Source organism: Pelmatolapia mariae, linkage group LG20 (genome assembly GCF_036321145.2).
Source record: "Pelmatolapia mariae isolate MD_Pm_ZW linkage group LG20, Pm_UMD_F_2, whole genome shotgun sequence".
Lineage (NCBI taxonomy): Eukaryota > Metazoa > Chordata > Actinopteri > Cichliformes > Cichlidae > Pelmatolapia > Pelmatolapia mariae.
The window spans coordinates 30,468,634-30,490,303 of record NC_086244.1 but is presented as its reverse complement, the minus strand read 5'-3'; the positions used below and the strand labels follow the sequence as shown (position 1 = coordinate 30,490,303).

The 21,670-nt window shown below is 41.6% G+C and overlaps 1 protein-coding gene across 6 annotated transcripts in view; it reads right to left on the bottom strand.

The window, feature by feature from the left end:
• The window catches only part of prdm16 (PR domain containing 16), a 171,349-nt gene that overhangs the window by 101,065 nt on the left and 48,614 nt on the right, over nucleotides 1–21,670 (bottom strand). For all 6 annotated transcript variants that reach the window (XM_063464122.1, XM_063464123.1, XM_063464125.1 and 3 more), the window contains exon 2: nucleotides 11,076–11,539. In XM_063464122.1, coding sequence (XP_063320192.1) covers nucleotides 11,076–11,539 — 464 coding nt within the window. The remainder of the gene's footprint in view (nucleotides 1–11,075; nucleotides 11,540–21,670) is intronic.

Sequence of the window (21,670 nt, the reverse complement as noted above, 5' to 3'; positions counted from 1 at the left end):
AGAATTCCCCCTCTTCTCCTCCTCCTTTGCCCTCCCCCTTTCCTTTCCTTTCCTCTTCTCTTCTTTTCTTTTTTAATCAAGCCGTCTGGGGTTGTCAGGTCTTTTGAGACGAGGACTCCAAGCCATGTGAAAAGTTAATCCCTTGTGGGCCTTCTTCTCCATGGCGCTCATCTCCCTGGGAACACTGGTGGTGGCTTGCAGGCAGGTGGTTGTGAGTGGGGGGAGGTGGAAAGGAAGCAGGATGGATGGAGGGATAGAGAGTGGGATGCACAATGGGTTGCCGTGCCAAATGGAGGGATGTATAGATTGACTCCAATCCTCCATCACCAACAATTCTCACACCTGAACTTATAACCGTGTTAAGCTCCTTTCCCCACCCATGGCATGCTACCTTGCTTAGCATTACCACCCACTACAGTAACAGCACTTTTTTTCCCCTCCTCTCTCCCCTCCCACCCTGCCTCCCTCCACAGTCTTCCTCAATTCCAACTCCAAAGCCTTTTGATGAGGTCCTGTGTCTAACTGACAGACAGACAGCTGGAATAGAGAAGAGAAAGGATTTGCACTGTGGAGAGCTAGTTGAGTGGCTTCTGAAGGATGACAGTAGTTCACAGTGGAGAGGGTACTTCTGCTGCATTGTGGCCCAAACCTCGCTGTCACAGCAGTGACCCCACCTCCCCACTGCCCAAACCACTTGGCTTAAACCGTTCCACTCTAGTCGTTTCACTGTGGGTCAAAGCAAAAAATCCCAACAGACTCCTCTTGGGCTGTCTGCCAAGGAATGAAGGACATGATAAATAACAATGGACGTAAGACATGGGGATCAACTGAGCATTTGCCACAATTCTTTCAATGAGCTGTTTCGGACAAAAAGAAAAACAACCACAAACTCACTTTGTACATCAAAGAGAAATCATATTTTTGCATTGGAGAAAGGACAGATAATGTTGCTCTTCAAAGCTCCCTTCATCAGTCTGAAGGAGTCTGTAAAATGCACACTTGAATGCTTTGTTTGCAGTGCATTTTTTTCTATTCTCTGCCTCCCTCTTAGAGCGAAGTGCCATTGGAAATATAGACAGGCTCAGTCAGCCATCTTAATCCCTCTCCCTTGTCCATCTCACGCTCACTCAATCCACCCTAACCCCACACACTTTCACTCTTTCACACACATACCCACGCACACACCCTCCTTCACCTTCCTCCTCCCAGTTGATGTGCCCAAAGCCCTGCCACCCAAAGAAAAGGCCTTGAGGTAGAGAGAATCTCTGTTGGAGGGGTATACACTGTGAGATTTGGGAGTTTGTAAAGGTCAGCGCGGACTTTGTTCAATCTGAGGGTTTATCTCAGCAACAGCAGGGCAGGACAATGGGGCCACTCGCCGCGCGACAGAAACCCAAGCTGTGGCAGCTAAATTACTTCACTGATAAGGCCGAATTAGAAGCACTGGGACCCCGGAGGGCAGGAAAAGAGGAGGATGGAGCAGAAAGAAAAGGAGGAGAAATAGCGAGAGAGGCCGTGTAAGGTTGAGAAAGAAGGTTGAAAAATCAATGACTCACAAAAGAAAAGATCTGAGTGTGTAATCTTGGTATAATTAAAGCGTGTCGTGTATTTTTGTCATAAAAGCACATGAAAGCACAGAGATTAACACTCGACAGTACAATGCCATGTAAAAGGAGACCGCAGTCTCCTACCTGTGAGCATTAGAACTGGACATAAGTGTTTTAAGTGTACTGCTCAACACGAGATGTGAAACTTACACAATTAGGTGTAAAGCAACAAAAAAAGGGGGTGACAGAAAACTGAAAGGATAGTGTTAAAAAAGCAAGTTATGGTGGGATTCCTGTCCCACTCAGCCCACTCCACGGGAGAGGAAGAAGACGAAGGGTTAGAAAAGTGCTGACTTGTGTTACTTGAGTAGTTTGGTAAGCTTCGTGTGAAACCATGCGTATGTGAAAAATGTGTGAGTGCTTTGTGCATTAGTTGGCATGCTCTTGCACTGTACACACTGTATGTGTCTCTACAGTAGTAAAAGGTCTGACACTCTCTCTGAAGAAACATGCTCAGTTGCACATTATAAACACTCGCACTTGGCATCAGAAAGTGCCATTGTGAGGTCTCGGCCAGCAGAGGGGAGCAAGCTTTGTCACTGGAAACACAAAGAACTCAATAAAATAAAAGCAAACATAACATTATATAATAAGTCTCTCTATATATATATTTTTTAAATCACCTGTTTAATTATATTAAAAATTTGAATGTTTTATTATTATGGAAGTAGTTAAACCTGGACAGATTGTAATTCCAAATGACTGTCCTATAAGTTGAATGCTGGCATTATGTGCACCTAAGGGCACACAGTCCCAAACTCCAGCAGTATGACAGTGCTTTGCTTTTGTTCTGTTGTTTGGCATAATTGCTTAACTTCACATGGCTCAGACCTATTAGCGTCTCAGAGAAGCAGAATCCTTTGCAGTTTTCTTTATCCAGCCTTCTGAGGTGGCATGCTCGGTACCACTGTGTACCAGTTGCACCGACATCAGGTCACCTCCTCTCAAGACAGAGTGGCACAGAGCAGAATCATATGACATTTATCAAGGACAGGAGGACTGAGGGGCTTGCAGTACACCGCTCGGAGCATTAAGAAGATTTGCACAAGCCAAGTTAGCCTCTTTCAGCCTCCCTTTCTTTGCAGACATCCAAACTGAACTCAGCTAACAGAACTCAGCAGATTTGTGCTCATTTGCTTATTTTTTTGTTAGCTCCACTTGCTGTTTATTTCTGTGTCTGCTCCTCTGTTGGTAACAATTTTTGACCTCAAAAACTGATGAAAGTAAAAGTGTCTTTATAAGTATATTTAATTTCACGTGGCTGATTGTCTTCACGCTCACTCAACACCAACCCTTCTTTAGGTTTCAGCCATGATGAATCAATCTTCTGGTTAAAGAAGGCCAAATTTACCAGACAAACAAGCAGGGAGTTCCTTCATAAACATTTCTAGCTGCAAATCACTCAATATTTAACAATACATGTCCAAGCTCTTTTCAATCTGTTCTACATTTGTGTAGTTGCTCTCAGATGAGGACAATAAGAAACATTAACGACCACACAACTGCACTCGAGCTTCATAATGCACAACAAACAGTCATTTACAATGACTGGTTTTCAGAAGAATGCAAATAAATCAAATGAGGGGATAAAATTATCAATTAAATGTCTGAGAACCCTCTATTTGAAATGTTATTTGTCATCTTGACAGCAGATCTCACACTAAATTAAGATGTTAAAACAAACTGCTTAGGGGATCTTGTCTTTACTGGCAGAATTGTGATTTTAGGAGGATGGACCAGTGCCCAAGATAATTAACAGAAATGTGGACATGAACATCTGCATGCACAAGACGCACTGAACAGGTGCCTATAAATCATGATTCTGTCAAAACCTCCATGTTGTCTCATGCTGACAAGACGCCAGGTCTTGCTCTAAATGACAGTAGTGGAAAAAATGAGCAAAAAAAAAAAAAATCACTGAAGTGATTCCAGAGACTTTCCAAAGTAAAGAAGTCCGAGCATGTTTGACACTTCAATAATTCAACACTGTTTTCAGATCTAATGTCGTCATGGTGCTTTACTTCTAACTCTACCCTGTTATGCTACGTAACCGAGTAAAGGAAAGAAAAACTTTGGAGAAGGTGTTTTTTTTTAACCTGGCTCTGCCTCTTTATGCTTGTGTGGATGTATTACTATGTAGTTTTGTACAGTTTTCATGGCTGTACATATATGTGTTGAATCACACTGCATTACATACCCAGACTAATATCAATATTTTTCTGAAGATCTTAAAAGCAAATACGCTTGCAAAACCAGAGAACAGAAAAGTTAACTGAACCTTTTTTTTTTAATTTCATAATGAAATTACTGGTCAATACGAGTCCTGCATCTTCTTCTACGGTCAATCATATGCTCATGAGGGATCTTTATACTCCTGTTTAACTCTGACAAAGACACACACTGTGTAGAACGCTAGTCTTTGCACCTAATAAAAAGTAATTAAAAGGCACAGCTGTGTGTTTCATTTTCCTCCTAGGCTGACTTCTCATGCACCGAGGTCTACAGTACAGCACAGGAGCCTTAAGAAGCTAATGAAAATAAGTATTCCTACAGCTAAGGCGTTTGGGCCATGTTGTGTATCTGATTATGGAAAATGGTAATCACAACAGCCACGGGAACCTGATTATTAGGTCACCACCTCCAGCTTGAGTCACAGAAATGTTAAGCAGCATAAGGGATTGAGATTTAAATGGAGAGAGAGGGCGAAAGAAAGGGGGAAAGTGAGTGAAAATGAAAGAAAGTGAGTGATCTGGAACCAGCAATGGTCTCGCATTGGAGGACTCGCACCTCGTCTTCTGTAGACAAGCAAAAATTCTGAAAGCACAGAAGGCCATTTCTTCAGAAGAGCATAATTCAAAATACCAACAAAAACAGCATTTGACAAATGTCATCATCTTCCAGTGAAGCAAAGAACAGTGTCATTGTTTGCTTCTGCCTCGAGGCTGTAACTGATGGGACTATTCATCGGAGGAATGATGAACGATGGGGTTCCTCTGAAAACACAGTGAAAGAGCGGGGCAGAAGAGGGTTGGACGGCAGTTACCTGTGCTTCACCACAGACTACTGATGCCCTGATGTGAGGGTTTTTGAATTAAAGTTTAAAGCATGACTGCAAAAGGAAGCCTCACATAATAAAAGATAGCACTGTGGTGTGAATGTGTGAGGAGATTGTTCAGGCAAACAAGAGGATCCACTGAGACTGCTTGGCTCAAGTGGCTGAGGTCTGAAACCAGTGACCAAGTAAAAACAGTCCAAATCCCTGAGACAATATTTGTTGAGTTCTACTTCCTTCAAAGATAGATGACTTTGCCCTGTGTACTTCCTCAGGAGCCCGTCCACTTTTCATCTGAGCCCAGCTGATTAATTTATTAACTAATTAACAGATGTTGGCAACGAGTTATGAACAAATGATAAGGCATCAGGCTTCTAATCAAACCTGACATTTAATTTGCTGCCCTGCTTCCTCGTTATCAATTACAATGTTCATTGAACATAATTGACAATGGTTTGCACTGGGACACAGGAGGCTTGTCTTTAACAGGTCCCTATAAAAAAAAAAAAACTGCTCTGCTGTGGCGTTTCCAGGGGCAACGGATACCATATGTTTAATATTAGACGGAATCTGTTCCATTGGAGTGCTCCGAAAGCTGGGAAAATTGGATTAAATTGGCTAATGGCATGTTTAAAACCTACATAAAATGAATCTGAATGGAAGATATTACAGCACAGGCCCAGGACTTGTGGTGTTACACTCTCTCTCTCTTTGGTGTTTTTGCTCCGTGTGTAAACTTGGGGTTTCTGTCAAAGTCAAATAACGACGACAGAAAACCACATAGTGTTGGTCAATACTGTTATTAGAAACCACAGAATTGATATCCCTTTCATTATGATGTGGGACTGTAGGCACGTGTGCCAAACTAACTCCTTATGTTAACAAATGATTTCATATGAGCATCACGAAAACTGTATGTGCAATTTTTATATATATGTATAGTTTTCAGAATCTTGAGGTTTTAATAACACTCCTTGGATCAAAAGATTCAATATTGCAATTATTTTTAATTACAGCAGTAAAATTCAGTATTATGCTTTTTTTTCACTGCTTTATTAAATGTTGGGAATACTTTCTTCTAAAAATAACAATAATTACTAGAGATCCTTGGCAAAGATTTAATGTGGCAAAATTCAACAGTATGTGTTTCACAACTAATCTAGAATCAGTAGTCTCTAATCAATAATTTTATGTTTTTTGTGCCATTGCTGTGTAAAATTTAGTTTCCCCAAAATGCATTTATAATAGTTGTTGTAAGACAGAAGATGTTAGTCACAACTAGCTTCATAACTGTATGATATTAGCGGCTATTTTTCTTGATGAGCTATTAGGATGTGAAATTTAAAAATATAACTCCCTTTTACTTTCCAACAAAGCAAAATCTGAGGAGATGAAGCTAACATGGTCTTCCATTATTCCAGCTAAGAAGTACTTTCAGCTCAAGGCCACATGGTTCTCAGAGCATGATCTTCATTTGATAACTAAAAGACATGATAATGAATATATTTACATGATGAGTTGCCAGACAATAACCTACATGGTGTCAGTTTAACCATGACATTCAGACTGAAAACAAATGTAATGATATTGTTTCCAGTGTTTTTGTTAATGTGATCTTTAACACAACTGTTACATCAGAACATGGCTGTCATTGTGCGAAAACTGCCAAATCAACCAGGAAATGACTCAGCGACTTGCTGCTCTTTCTCTCTATCTCTCACATTAGCCTTTTGCTTGATGTGTCTGCTGTCCTCAGGTAGAGTGAGGCAGTTTTTGCTCTATCAGCTCAGTGCCAGTCACCTTAAGGGTAAACATCAAGATAACGAACACCTTCCTGTGAAAGGCAAACAGATCAGACAAGCTGCAAACTGCACCTTGAATGCCCTGTGGGGCATAAGAACTTGGCCATCTGCCCTCCTCGGGCAAAACACAAAAGCCAAGCAAACACTTCAAGACACAAGAGGTGGGTCGGGACAGATAAGTGTCGGGGTGCGCCAGGACTTCTCCTCCACAGCATTTGAAAAGAAGGTCTTAGCTTAGCTCAGCGATTAGGTTATGAACAATAAAAAAGTGAGCTGTGACACTATTTATTAAGTGCCTGACACATGGTGAGGGAGATACATTCTGCCATAGCTGGATGGGTATCTGTCACGTAGGACGTAGGCGACATTAGCGTGCCCGCCAGAAGACTTAACCTATCACTAAGTCAATAACTGGCTAAACAGAAGAGCTAGCATTCTTTTCACCTCTTTCCACACATCACTGGATGAATGATACTGATATGGAAAATCACCCCACAAAAAGTAAACAGAAAAAGAATGACAGACAGGGAGAAGGAAGTTTGCCTGGCAACAAAGTCATCCCAAGGTCCACTAAATGGACTCTAAAGCACACATTTCTATATGTCAAAACATATGCGCTGACTTTGTTCAAAGGGTCAGCATCAATGCACATATCAAAATGTAGAAATGCACAATAATCCTCTTTAATGTATTCCACTGTGAAATATTTCAGTCACTTAAACTTAATAAGCCAGAACATCAACAACAGCTAATTACATGAGCATTAAAAGGTAGCAAACAGACAAGCAAATGGCTCTGTCTTCGCAAAGTTGGTGAGAATGTGCTGCAAGGCTTGATGTGTGACCTTCACGCAAAAACTTGGTGAGATAGCAAGCACAATCTGGAGAAACAAAAGATAGAGAGAAAAGACAAACCTAATAGGTGAGTTTTAAAAGCCATGATTCAGAGGTGCAAAGATACGCCCAGTGATCACAAGGCAAGGAGAATGTGCAAACACCATTAATATCGCACTGAAAGGGCTTGGTCGCACGGTTTGTTTTCTTAACAAATGTTCATAATACAAACAGCGATTTGATTTTATGTATTTTTTTTTCCTAAAGACCAAAGTCAAGTTGCATTTTTAACCTTTTATCTCTTGACTTCTATATGGAACACTGTTAGCAGCTTTCCTAGCTCTATAGTAAATGTAAATTTTTTATTAACATGTGTGGCTGCCAAAGACAACCACAGATGTGTTGCCCATATGCCTCCTGCCATCTGAGCACCTACGGGAGTATGATCATACAGTCTAGTCCGTGCCAATCAGTGAAGAACACAATACCTCCAGCTACTGTATGGCGACATGTCTCTATCAATAGACAAGTCAAGCCAATCTACCAGTTAGATAATAGCAGCAGTCGCTCTGACAGTTAGATCCCTACACTGGACTCTCTGTGGGCCTTGCCTCTCTCTGCTTGCCTTCCTATCCTCAGGGGTTAGCAGTCCTACACACCCAACCAGATAGAGACACACACACACATAACGTGGACCTGGGGCTCTGGCGTTCTATCATGTTTAGCTAAAGGGGGAGCATAATGGTTTTTAAATGGATGACTCAGTGCTGGCCCAGAGAGGGCGTCTGAGACAGAAGAGAATGGCCATGGCCTGCAGCGAAGCAGCTCTTAGATTGAGCTGTCCGTCTCACTAAAATGAGTCTGAGTTAACACCTCTTCCAGTTCCCAGTGCCCCAGGACAGACAATAGTAGGCTTCCTCTCTGCCTTTCCCTTTCTTCTTTCTGTTGTTCCTAACCTTTCACTCTCTCTTTCTATTACTCCGTGTTTCTCTGCACCCATCTAAGCTTTTACTCAGAGATCCAGAGAGCACTAAAGCATCGAGCATGTGACTGAGCTGTTTGGGTTCACTGGTAGACCACAGAGCTTACAAAGCCAACATGATGAGTTATTGCCAGTCTTAGTAAAAAAGAACAAATAAAAAATAAAGTCAAAAATCCACAAAAATGTAGACAGTGTATTTAAGCTGTTTTGGATGCAGCAATGCTGCTGCAGATGGATTATATCACTGTTGATGGGTGAAAACCTTGTGACTGCAATTTTAGCAATTTTGTATTCTTAGGAATTACAGGGCTTCACTTACAGTTTAATCAATATCCTTTGAGTTTTACATAATTCTATAACTTAAAATGAGGCTGTCATCAAGAAGAAACCAAGATTGTTTGGGGGGAGGAGCGGTGGTGCCTTTGGGGTTCACCCAACATCATGAATTTACTAATTATTAAATAAAGTGGAAGCACAGTTATGCAAAGAGTATCACTCTGATAATTACATTCAGCTTTTAATCTAAATTGTCACAGTACCTGCTGAGTTCTAACATATGAGGTCTTATTAAATACTATCGCACACAAAGGTCTCGGGTGACTTCTCCTATTATCTCTCATAGCACATCACTGTGTTTTGGCAGGGGACTGTTAAAACACACAACAGACCTTTAACGAACACTCGTGTTTTCTTCCTGCATTTTTGATGTTGTTTGAAACATTTTGGGTTTTTGCATTTTACGGTTTCCCTCTATCAAAAAGTATCAAGTCTTCTCGTGTCCACTTACATCTTTCTGTACTTAGCCAAGCTTCTGTCACTCCCTCGCCTGTCTATTTGTCTAAGACCAGGGGCAGTAGATGAGTAGATGGTGAAAGGGGGGAGAAATGGGGTGTATGGGACTCCTAAGGGAGTCTGTTGATGACTATCAACAGGCTGACTGTTATGACTATCTGTGATAAGAGTCTGGGAGAGAAGAGCCTCTGAAGATTTCCAGCCCCAGCCCAGACAGGATATCTTTAAAAAATAATACAGCCTGAGCCAGGGTCAGTCCTCCAATGGCTATTCAGAAGGAGAAAGAAGAGAAGATGGAATTATTGTTCCCTTTTGACAGGTTGGGAGGCAGAGATCAAAGATTTTACCTTGAAGAGAAATAAAACTGACCTCAGGCTAATAGCAACATGCATACTGATCTAGAGAGAGTATATTGAAAATGTCACAAAACGCCAAAACGTTCCAGCATCAGCTGAATCTTGGCTGTGTTCACATACATACCTTTCTGGGTGGCTTATGAAACTGAAACTGACAAATGAACAGAAAACTATCTTTGTAATATCCTTCAACATGCTGAGATATACTGTATGTTCCTCTTTTAAAGGAGTATACACAGTGTAAAATTTGCTGAGTTTCTTCCTTTTTTAGGCCAGGTGCGAGTGTTTTTGCCAAGGCACTTTGGGGGGACGTGTGGATGTGTCTCTTTAGAGCTTAAGTCAGCCTCATCCTAAAGCAAAAGCGCTAAAGCTATGCTGATGAATATGCATTAGCCGGGTGTCTGGGGAGAAAAAAAGGAAGGAGGAGGGAAAACTGAGAGAAAACATGAGCGCTATGGGGAGTGTGTAGCTTTTGGAGAGAAGCCTCTTGCACCCCAAATGGCTGGCCATAATACAAAGTTTAAAAAGGAATATGTTCACCCTGGCACACTGCCACATAGCGTGTGCCTGAGTGTTTTAATCGTCTGCATGCTCCTACAACTGGTGAGAAGAAAACGTGGCTGAAAAAAAAGACTTGTTCAGACTGAAACTATGATGGGAATCCTTTGGGATTTTTTTTGTTAATTTATCTACATAATTTTCATCTGACTGGTTTTCGACGGTATTTTATCAACGTGAGCCATGTGTTTTAACATTTGAACTATGTATTGCATAGTATAAAGCATGAAACCATGGCAACATTCTCAAAAAAATTCCCTGCCTTGTTGGTTAAAGTTTTTTTAACTGTGCCCATCAGCTGCTGGTGTCTAATTCAATCACATCCTGCCCTTTTCAGAATGATGTTCCAATGATTAACTTGTCCAAGCTTCTATCCTTTGTTATGTATGAATGTAATATGAGACTACGTGAATGACCGTCCTCCTGAAAAACGAACAGTCAAGGAGTCAGTGAAATGAAAAGCAGGCCAGCATATTTCACCTCTAATTAGGCATTTGAGAAAGCGAGACAGAGACGGAGAGAGACAGAGACCAGGAGTTTCTTTTTTCCCTTAATGAGCTTACTGAAGCAACTTCAATATCCTCTAATGTCATGTTGAAATGAAAATTAATAGTTCAATATGCCGCCACCGCACTGGGCCACGCTTCTTCCATTTCCATATCAGATGCCGTGACCAAATGAGTCTGCTCGCTTCAGACCGACGCCCAGAAAAGCTGATACCACCGCTAATCAGCCAGATTTTTCCATTTGACATTGCTAGGCTGCGCTGCCGGAGTTCTGCATAAGTATGTTGTCCGCGTATGACTTTGAGTGTATGCGACAATCAAAGATGAGGTCCAATCATACACATGATGGAAACAGAATGGGCATCTATGGTGATGAGACAGATTCTCTTGAGGAAATGTGAAATCTGAAAAGTGCCTCATTGCTTTAGTTACTTTCTTCACTTCTATTTAGTTTCATGTCTTACTGTGTTGTACTGCGTTACCAGTAGCGGATTAAAAGTGACCCGCAGTTTATGTGAAATAAAATAAAACTAATTAAAAGAACAGCAACTATAATGATTTCACAGAGAACCTGTGATAGTTCCTACCTCCCATCCAAAGGAACTGTCTTTGCCTGTGGCCACATGATGCTTTGTGCTGTGCAGACCAAACCTCTCACCAACACCTAAGCGGGTCTTTGCCCATATACCCAGACCTGCACCGGGCACAGAGGACTCCCGCAGCTCCAGTTCACTGGGAATGGGAATGTCATCAGGAATGTAGACAGGCGCCTCATAGGGCGAGCCCTCCTTGGGTGTGGTGAAGTCCTGGTCATTGCTGCTGCTGCTATTGTTGTGGAGATGGTGGTGGTGGGAGGCATAGATATGGGGGTGTAGCAGGTGGTGGTGGTTGCTGTTTGGATGGGAGGGAGTCGGTGAGGGCAAGGGGGACATGTTGATGACGCCGTCTTCTGCGTCGTCTTCTGGGCTGTCGGCGCCACCTCCGCTGCCAGCCGCTAAACCTGGCAGATCAGCCTCTGTGTCGTACATGCTGTCCACTGGCTCACTGTCATCTAGGAAACAAAGACACACACAGAGATGTCACACAGGATCTGTAACCTCCTGGATTTTCATGCCAGCATTATAGACGGGAAGAGAAAATCTGGTTTTAGCCATAAATCTATGTGAATAGCTTCCCTGGAATTGAAGAAAGAAATTGAAATACTGTAAATCATATTTCCAAACCCAGTGGCATACTACGCATGCAAGGAGTTCTTGGCCTTAAGTTACAAAATGCACTTCAATGTCCTAACCTCTAAATTGTCGGCAAACCACACAGCACAATGAGGAAATTTAGTGGTCCTCAGAAAGTCGTACTTATCCATCTGACTGGCTTCAGCAACAAAATGCTTAGTTCACTGATTTTCCAGAGGTTATCTGAGAACAGCCAGAAACACAGAGATAGTGGCCAAGTCCTTCGTGGGAATAGTTCTCAGTTTAATCGTGGTCACCACGTCCTGCCAGGACTCATCTTACAAATAATTCGTTATATCTATCATTGACCTGGTGGGCCTCGTCGCCCATTATTATTTTCACATCTAAGACCTGACAACATGATTGTGCCGGCGCTCCTGGATCCCGCCATTCTGACATGAGTGAAAACAAGAACAGCAAGTATGGTTTTGGTAACATCAAATTTCATGATTTTGTTTTTCATACTGAATAATTCAGGCATTTATTGTGTAAAATGAAAGTTTGTATGCACTAGAGCCTTTTGGTGAGTATCATTCCCTTAGGCTGTTTTTGAGTAGAGGCTTTTTAGTCCGGCATATCAAGTTTTTAGTAAAGCAGATGAAGATGTGTAATAATTTTCCCTCGTAAGCAGCATTACATTGGAATTTGAATCAGGACCAATGGCATCAAGGGAGAAGAAAGCTTACAAATATGAAATAAATGCACATTTTTCAATCCAGCCCTCAACAGATCTGTATCTATTTGTTTGTGTCTCTGTGTTTTCTTAAGCACATGTATACATGTCTCTTTGTTATCCCTCTCTAGACAGTCCTGGTGTCTTAAGTCAACGTACCACTGCAGTTTTACTATCTAAACACAGGGACTGGCAATCAGCAGGCCAACTAGGCCCAAAATTACAGCAGGAGTGGTTCCAATCAAGCGCTTTCCCCCCTCCTAACCTCCATCTAGCCTGCTGCCAAGCCTGTCGTCGCTGCCCAGGTTTTAACTGGAGCTGCAACATGACATTTTAAAAATGTGCTTGTTAGTGTATGGAAGTATATTATTTTGTAATGAGAGGTTTTAATTTAAAAAATGATGCAAGTTGAATTCAATTAACAATTGGGATGTTTTATTTCCGTGAGTTTGCTCATTCTAAAATGCTGTTTCTGTGTTATGTCAGGTCAGAAAGGCAGAGAAATACAGGCAGAATATGCTGTTTGGGAATCCAAATAACAAAACCGTCGTTACAGAAAGTGTAGAAAAGCACACAATGTGCAGTGGATACCTTTTTTTGCTATCTTGTAATTAGACATGTAACTTTAAAATGCGAAATGTGAAACTTTGGAAGCATGTGACGAGGGCTTTTCAGAGCCTGGCAAACCTGCAGCTTGTCCACATACATTTGGGTAACTTATCACATAAAGCTGAAGCAGTAAAAGTCAGCCTTTTATTAGTGATTTTGCGTCATCCCAGTGATTTTGACTGGAAAGGAACCCGTTTTTTAATGATCACTGTTTCATGGGGATTCAGACCAGGCGTGCAATTAAGCATTGGAACATGTGAGCCAGCAGTAGCTTCCACTTTTCACAGATCAATTAAAGTTTTATAACTCAGCCCTATCTGCTGCTCCTTCCACACAATCAAAAGTGTTTTCAGATTGTTAAACTTTTTTTTTTCACTCACTCTCTCGCTCTCTCTCTTTCTGTTCACTCCCCCACTCTCACTGGCACTTGACCCATTGAGAGCAATTTTGACAAGTAGAGAGACAGCCTCGGAAAATCTATTAAATACCATTTGGCTTTAAGAGCCCCTATGAACAAAAAAAAAACCCCGAAATGCACAGATCGCTACGTCAAATAATTGAGTAACAAAGAGAAGGGAAGAAAAATAAAAGTTCCTCTTAATCTTAATGAACAAAACATCTTTTGTGAGACGCATGGTGCAGTAAACCACAGCAGAAATGGCAAACACGGTGTGATATTAAACATGTTCAACTTTCAGTCGTAACTTTGTTAATTCCTAAAAAGAAAACAATTTTTTTAAAACATGTGAGACCAGAGACGAATGTTCTTTGCCATTCTGTAATACTGTGTTCAACTGATGATGAAAAAAAGAAACTGCAAATGAGAAAACAAAGCAGGCTCATAAGTCGAAGGGTGAGAAAGAAAACAAAGAGGAAAAGACAAAGAGTCCAGCAACCGATGACTGAGCTGCTTTTAAACAGCTGTGTGTTAGCTCTGGGTCTCAAACGTCCCAGAAAGAGATGTTAGGTTCACCTCCCTAAGGGCTTCTTAAAAAACACCCAGGCCAGATAGTGCCTTCCTCTCCCTGGCTCCTTATGTTGTTCTTTCTCTCTCTGTTCCCCTACGCCATCTCTTTCTCTTTTACGGGGAGCTATTTATCCTGATTACATCAGGGGTCAATCATTAATTCGCACCTTGGGGGTCCCGGTGCTGGCCATGGCTACAATGGGCTGCTTGTTCAGCGGCTGTTATTCCAGTGGAAAACTACTCTGCTCTGCCTGAGAGCCAGGCACAGGCCACATGAAGGCATCCCATTTATTTGATAAATTGTAAATGCGTGCCATAAACGGAGCTCTTTGCTTTGTAGCATGGCTTGCAATAACAAAGATTTTAGGGCACGTATGAACAGATGCGGGGTATCACACAAACACACATCTGTTTGCAACTGAAGGAGCTGTTACTGTACTCAAAACACATGCGCAAGAGATCAGATGGTGTTGTAGGTAAAGATGATATCTCATAATTACTACATGTCAAAGGGAAAGAACAAGATATGACACAGATATAGCATTTACAGTCACTACCCTAAAGTACACATCTGACACCATCAACTATTTATTGCAACAACAAGCAAACAACAATAGCACAAGATATTAAAGAAAACACGTTCTTTCCGTTCAAGATTAGAAGAAGCTACTGAGGATTTTTTTTTTGAATAAAAATAATAAAATATGAAATGCTGATAACATTGTAATCAGCGTTGCCATAGCAAAATAACTTGACACGGTGCTGAAAATCAGCGGTTTAATCGGAGGACCTTGCAAAAGGCAAATTGTTCTGTGGTTGTGTTTAATCAGAGCACTCTAGACTTAAATGCATAAAGATAGAGATCTGGAGTAATTTTCTGCCGTCTGCCTGGACGCACACAAACACATGTGCCTTGTGGCATATGGACTGAGCGGTATTATCGATGTAGTCTGAAGAGCAGGAGGAAACAACACTGACGGCATACACGAATTCTGAGAAAGGAGCTAATGCATATAATAAAGACCAGCTAATTTCCTGCAGAGTAAGCAGTCATGCCTTTAGTGAAAATAAAAAAAAAAAATTACAAATCTTTGTAAAGCTGTTGCTCAAAGGTGCATTTTTTTTCTTGTTAGGAAGGGATACACATATTGAACAGAAAAAGAACTGCACAGTACAGGATAGAACAGATGCCAAAAATAGCCCGATTATTCAGAGCCAGGTGTATAAGCAGCATGGTGAGGTCATGGCTGTGGCTATGATAACATTAAAAGAGAGAGGAAAAAAATGTGTGTGTGTGTGTGTGTCCCATTGATGGCCATTATGAAGCACACACATCCTATTTCTCTCACTGCCTTCTCCAGTACACACAGAGACTGCATCTTTTGGCTGGCCGTAAATTGATCTGGTTTAATTCAAAAAGAAAGCCAGCCACTGATGAAAAGACAATATCCAGGGGAAAGGCAAAACTATGCAAAATTCAGCAGAGACTCCAAATATGGGGGGAAAAGATCGTCTGCTGACTGAAAATATTTTTTAAAAAATCAAGGCAGAGGGAGACTGTGTGGACCATGACAGATATGAAAAATAGCTAGGTGGTTGAGCAATAAACGACCAAACATTTTGATGTGGGAGCTCTGTGTGCATGTGGGGCAGTGTGCAAAGCCAAGTGTAATCTGCTGCCTGTGCCACTATATTGTGTCAATGTGGTCCCACTTAGCTGCGTCACAAGGCTACAGAGCGATATTGGTACCTGTTCCTCTGTAGTAAGGCTTTTGATGATTCTGTCTTCACAAAGAGAGTCCCCCACCACCACCACTACCACTACCGCCACCCACCACCCCCACTTCCCTAGTTAAAACAGGAGGGATGCAGCTGTAAAAAATCAAACAGGGGCAAATTAAAAGGTAGAAAGAGTGAGCAGTAAAAAAAAAAGAAAGAAAGAAAAGTGTACAGTAGTGATTTTTTTCCACAGTGACACTGGGGTACCATATATCCAAAATGACGTGTAAATGGAAGCATGTGACGAGGCGGCCAAAGGAGGGCATTCAGTGGAGAAGGTTTGTGCATTTCCATGTGGGTGGAACTAGTGAGCGAGCATTGGGGGCACGATCATCTACAATACGAGAAAGCCTCTCCGAGCAAGAACACCACACTGTTTCCCCTTGTAAAAGCACCAGGGAGCATTTCCAAGCAACACTTAAAACTATAACACAGCTACTTTGGAATAGGTGGAAAGTAAGAAGGAAAGAAAGACAGAAAGAAAAAGAAAGAGAGAAAAAGGCCAATGCACCATCTGAAGGCCCATTTCCCCTCCACAGGGTTGCTCATGTAATGCTGCAGATAATTACGCAATAACAATAATAACTATAATAAAGAATTTATCCGACAGCAACATATACTGGGATTGTTTGCTTTGCAACAATCTCAGCAATAAGATACTCAAACTATAGGACTACATTATTTTATTATTAAGTTTGCATTTTTACAAGCCACAGTTTACAATGCTTATGTCATTAATGAAAAGTGCGGTAAAAAGTGGGTGGTTTTTATTTCTTTAAGCGCTAACATGACTAAAATATCGTGAGAACAAAACTGAAATTTAATTTTCATTTCTTAAAAGGTTCAAATCCACGCATCCTGACCCAATGACCTTGTTTTTTGGCAGAATTTAGAATATTTACTTTAATATTGGTGTCTCTTTGTCTGAGTCTCATCACTTACTGTCTATGACTATAAGGCTAGAAGTCTTTGGTCACGGCAGCTCAGAATGGAGAGAGTGAGTGTGCATTTTTATGTTTGTGTGTAGCATCAATACAACATGGCTGATGTATTGATGTGTCATTTGTGCTGAGCAGCCCAGAGCCATTCCATCCTCCAATAAAGTGCATGTGTGAGTGTGTGTATACACTGAGATCAAGCCTCCAGGCAAGTAGGAGACAGCAGGCAACCTCCTGCAGCTGAGAGCAGGTGTGTTTTTGCGTGTGCGTATATAAGTGTGTGTGGTGGCCCTGTAGTCCCAGGGGACCCTGGGGACCAGGCTGCTGCAGACATTTATTAACAGGGCAGATTAATAGCACTAGGAAAACATGTTCACAAACATGATAAATATTAATAATAATCAATATTGAGTTACATTTGCCAAATTGAGTTGCAAACATCACCCAGGGGGTGGGGATGGAGAGAGGAGGGAGAAGGGGGAAGAAAGGAGGTGGATAAAACAGGAAGAATACTGAGTGCAAAAGAAGAAGAAGGTGAAAAGAAGGAATCAAACAACAGTGAATAGTCTACACATGATTTAACAGCGAAAACTAAGCAAAACCCTTTACATTTACACGTCACAATAATCGAGACCACCCAAATCAGCTATTTTAAACTGAGCATCAAAATCAATAACAAACAATTCAGGCAGAAGAAAACTATTCTCATTACTTTAACGTATCAGACCACTGCATTGCTAAAGAGGACGCCAAAGTCGGCGCTAAGATAAATCAGCGTAACTGCTAAATGTTTTATATTTCCAATCCTCCGAGGCTACTGAACGAAGGAGCCAGTTGGAGGACAGTGGGACCAAACCGGAGTCATCGTCAACACTCAGAGCACATCCGCACAAACAAGGCGGTGAAGCAAAGTTTGAATGTCAAACGCCACAGTCAAATTTTCACCACCATGGAAAGCAATTCTTGAATTAATTTTACAGCTTCACTGAGATCTAAAGGTGAGTCTGATTTATGAAGACATCCTCACTACCGGTGGAAGGTAGTCAGCACAGTCACTATCCACAGAAGTAATAGAAATCAATCAAATCTAGAGGCAAATAATTTATAGCAGTTTTTATTTAATGTATCAAAAAACGTCACTTCTAAGGCAACAGAATAACAGAACGTATGGTTGCTTTCAAAGATTCCACTATTCAGGAACAGACTCTCGCACTGTGCTTTGTCGATCTCTTTTTCCGTTTCTATATGTGAGTCTCTAGGTGTGTGTGTCTGTGTGTGACTGTGTGTGTGTGAGAGAGAGAGAGAGAGTCCCTACACCCACTTCTTGTGCAGCTTCATTTAGCAGGCCATTCGGGAGGCCAGACAGCAGCTAGGGGAGTACCAAGGCAGACAGTGTTCAGAACAAACCCATCTATTCTAATTAACCAGGGAAAAGAGAGGTTTGACTTGTGCGTCTGTATGTGTGCATGTATGTTTTCCAAGCAGGGCACTTTATTCAGTTTAACTTTTTATTTTAGGATGGGTTTATATTGTCTTTAATGTGTAAAATGTGAAATAATAATCACACTTTTTTACACTGATTTCAATAAAATCTTACTGGATCTTGGTCAATATCGTGTTGCGTCCACCTCAGTAATATTTATATGTCCTGACCTGCCTGATTATCATAGTTAGATGAAAATCTAGAGAGGGAATTCAAGGCCAACAGATTTCTTAGCTGACATGGATGCACTTGGGTGTGTGTGCATGCTGAGTGTGTGTGTGTGTCTGTGTTAGTCAGTGTGGTTTGGCAGACTGGACGCAGCATACACCGATACATCAGTCTATTACTCTTTAGCCTTGCTCCTGCTCCTCTCTTTTTCTCGCTCCCTCCAGTCATTAGCCAGTGAATTAACGACAATCGAGCACGCTATTAATCACCCTGACAAAAGTGTTAGCATTGCCTGGCTAGGCCGGCACGAGACTCCGGTGGGGGAGGAGGAGGAGGAAGGGAATGGAGGTGGTGGGCGAAAAGTATGAGAGTGAGCGCAGGATGACTACAAGGGTCAAGGGAGACTCTTGGTCTTTGGGGAAGGAGAAAGAAATGTAAAGATATGGAAAAGAAGAGGTGTGAGAGACACAAGGGACATAAAATAAAAAGAAGACGGTACAGCAGAAAAACAAAAGGCTGATGTGAGCAACAGAATTCAGCGCTCAGTCTCTGTGCACTTGAATATGTTTAACTTTAGTGTTCTGTTATTGAACAGTTAAAGTAGGTTATTTATACTACGGCGAAGCAAATGTACTCAAGGTTAAAGCTTATCAGCTCTTATGGAGTTGAATGTGTGGAGCTGCTGAAGGGTTCCTGTTTAAAGTCAAAGTCATTTCCTCAAGTATAATGCAGTGTAACTACACCTTATGTAATTCTGAATTCAAATTGTACATATACATGTGTGCACCTCTTATATAGTTTGTACACCTTATTGATTTTTTTGTGTGTGTTTTAAAGGCCCAGATAGGGACGGGCATTGCAAACCAGCTAAGGCTATAAATGGTGAGGTGTGTTGAGCAGTTGATGTAATATAGTTGTCCCACTGTAAAAATAAACTAATTAAACTAAACTTTTAATATTATCAGCCATTGTTTGTGGTGTAGTGCTGTGCATCCTACAAGACCGTATAAAACACATAATTGCATATAAGTCTTAGAGAGCATGCAACATGAAAATATATATATTGTCATTTGGCATCTACCTTAAAATACAGAATTTGTAGGAAGGGCATTATCCAATGCAAACTATACATAATGCTTCTATTATCAATTTGTATTTGCATTTACTAAATGGCATATAATGTAAATAAAATAAGACCAGACTTTAATAGACTTATAGAAAAGCCAAGAAATTACCCAGAGCTTTGCAGGAAGTTATGTTTGCCGTCCATCTCTACTCTAATAACGAATGAGAACTCCTTCATCTTTCACTCCTGCTTTCTCCCTCACTACCAGACTAAGACCACCTGCTGGGAGGCCTGAGCTCTGGACGTCAGGTGGGTCACAGCCATCACACAGTCCCATGTCATCAGGCTGTCACAGTGAATGGAACTGACATGGGAGATATGCTAATCCACTTAGCTTCAAACTCAGCCAGGAGGCCGGTATGCAGCTCCGCCTCTGCCCACTATGAGCAGAACACACACAGACACATTAAGCCATGTAACTGTGAACTTTCCTCAATATGCATATTAGTTTAGATCAAATGAAGCCAAATGATCCCTGTGGGGCTATTAAGCTAGTACTCAATAGGATTTATATCATAGGAAAAGTATGAAAGCTAAAGCAATACCTTCAGTAAATAATGGTTCTCCGAAGCCTCTAATAGGTCACATTTTATTTTAGTTGTTTAAAGAGTGCTAATGACATCAAGTAATGGACTAGAGAGGACTAGAGAATGAAAATTATGCGTGTCACATGTTCATCCCATGTAAATGGAGATGCAGTCAGGCGTGTGTGCATTAACGTATAAACTGACTACTGTGATATAGTTAGTAAAAATGTAAAAAAACAAACAAACACTGCATTCTCACGCACATCAGCATGGTGTTATAATCATACAGTACACTCTGACTTTCACACATGCTCATTGAGTCTGCACCAAAGTGATCAAAGTAATTCAGCAAGCAGCTAGGTGTCAGAGTTCAAAACTATTGCACCACTCAGCCAGATGATATCTCAAACCTATCCATCATATTTCCCGACCATGACTTCCCCTATTAGGAGCGGTGGCGGTGTTATTACTAATCTGTTCACTATCCCACAGAAACAGGAAGGAAGAGAGGGAAACAGATGGGAAGGCAGGAGAATGGCGAGCGAGGGACACAATGCTTACTGCTCCCTTCCTCCTCATCCACTTCACCTCCGTCCCCCTCCTCTGCTCGACTCGCTTTCTAGCTGTCCTCGGAGTGAGAGAGAGAGCGCGAGCGGAGGCTCACAATCAGTCTGACAATACTGTATACAAGTGGTTGAGAACAATGGAGGCCAACCACAAAGAATTCTGGGAACATAGCCACAGACTTCTTCTCCTTCGGGTGGCTCCTGAATGCCAGACCCATCGATACACATCAGCTGGCTGAGACTGACCGGTGCCAGAGAGAAGAGAGAATATAAATACATAATGCAGATATGATGTGCTTAGGTGACTGCTTCTCATCCCTGTACTCTATCTCACTTCTTTGCTGTGTTTCTATGCATTCACGCATGTGGCAAAAAATGGATTCATCAAAATGTTTCCTGTTCCTTGAAATCAAATACCTATGCACATGCATCACACGCCAGCACATGCATACACACAGGTCGAGTGTCACTTCCTTCCATAATTACGACTCTTAATTAACACACATACAACCACCACATGTGTGTGTGTATGTGTGAGATATGGCTAGGCAACTGAGTGCAACAATAAGTGCAAAAATATTTCTGACTGAATAAAAAACCCCGCAGAAACAAGAGAGAGGGAGAGAGGAGTAAAAGAAAGGCAGGGTTAGGCAGACATGGAGAGAATGAAAAAGACAGAGGCAGGCAATTTTGTCCCTCTCCACTTTAAGTGCGCAGGGTGTGGGGTGAACGCGGGTCCATTTGGAAATAATTGGCTGGTAATTAGGAGGGGTCGACAGGTCGATTCGGGAACAAATGACTGTCTTTAGCTCAGGTGGACCTCCGCACGAGATAATGGGAGCTATACCTCCCACCCCCTCCCCTTTCCACTTTCTTCTCCTCGCTCGTCTCCCTGCTTCTCCCCCATCTTTATATCTGCTGCTGTATGTGCTACCATATTTGCTAACAATGTCTTCACAAAAATGCATACGTTCCCTTATATGTAGTGTAGTAGCAACACACTACATATCCTGCACTGAACACCTACTTACATTTAGAGTACAGCAATCGCCATGTTTGGTTTTTGGGGGACAATGCTAAAAGCTTACAAACTATGAATCAGGTCATTGTCATT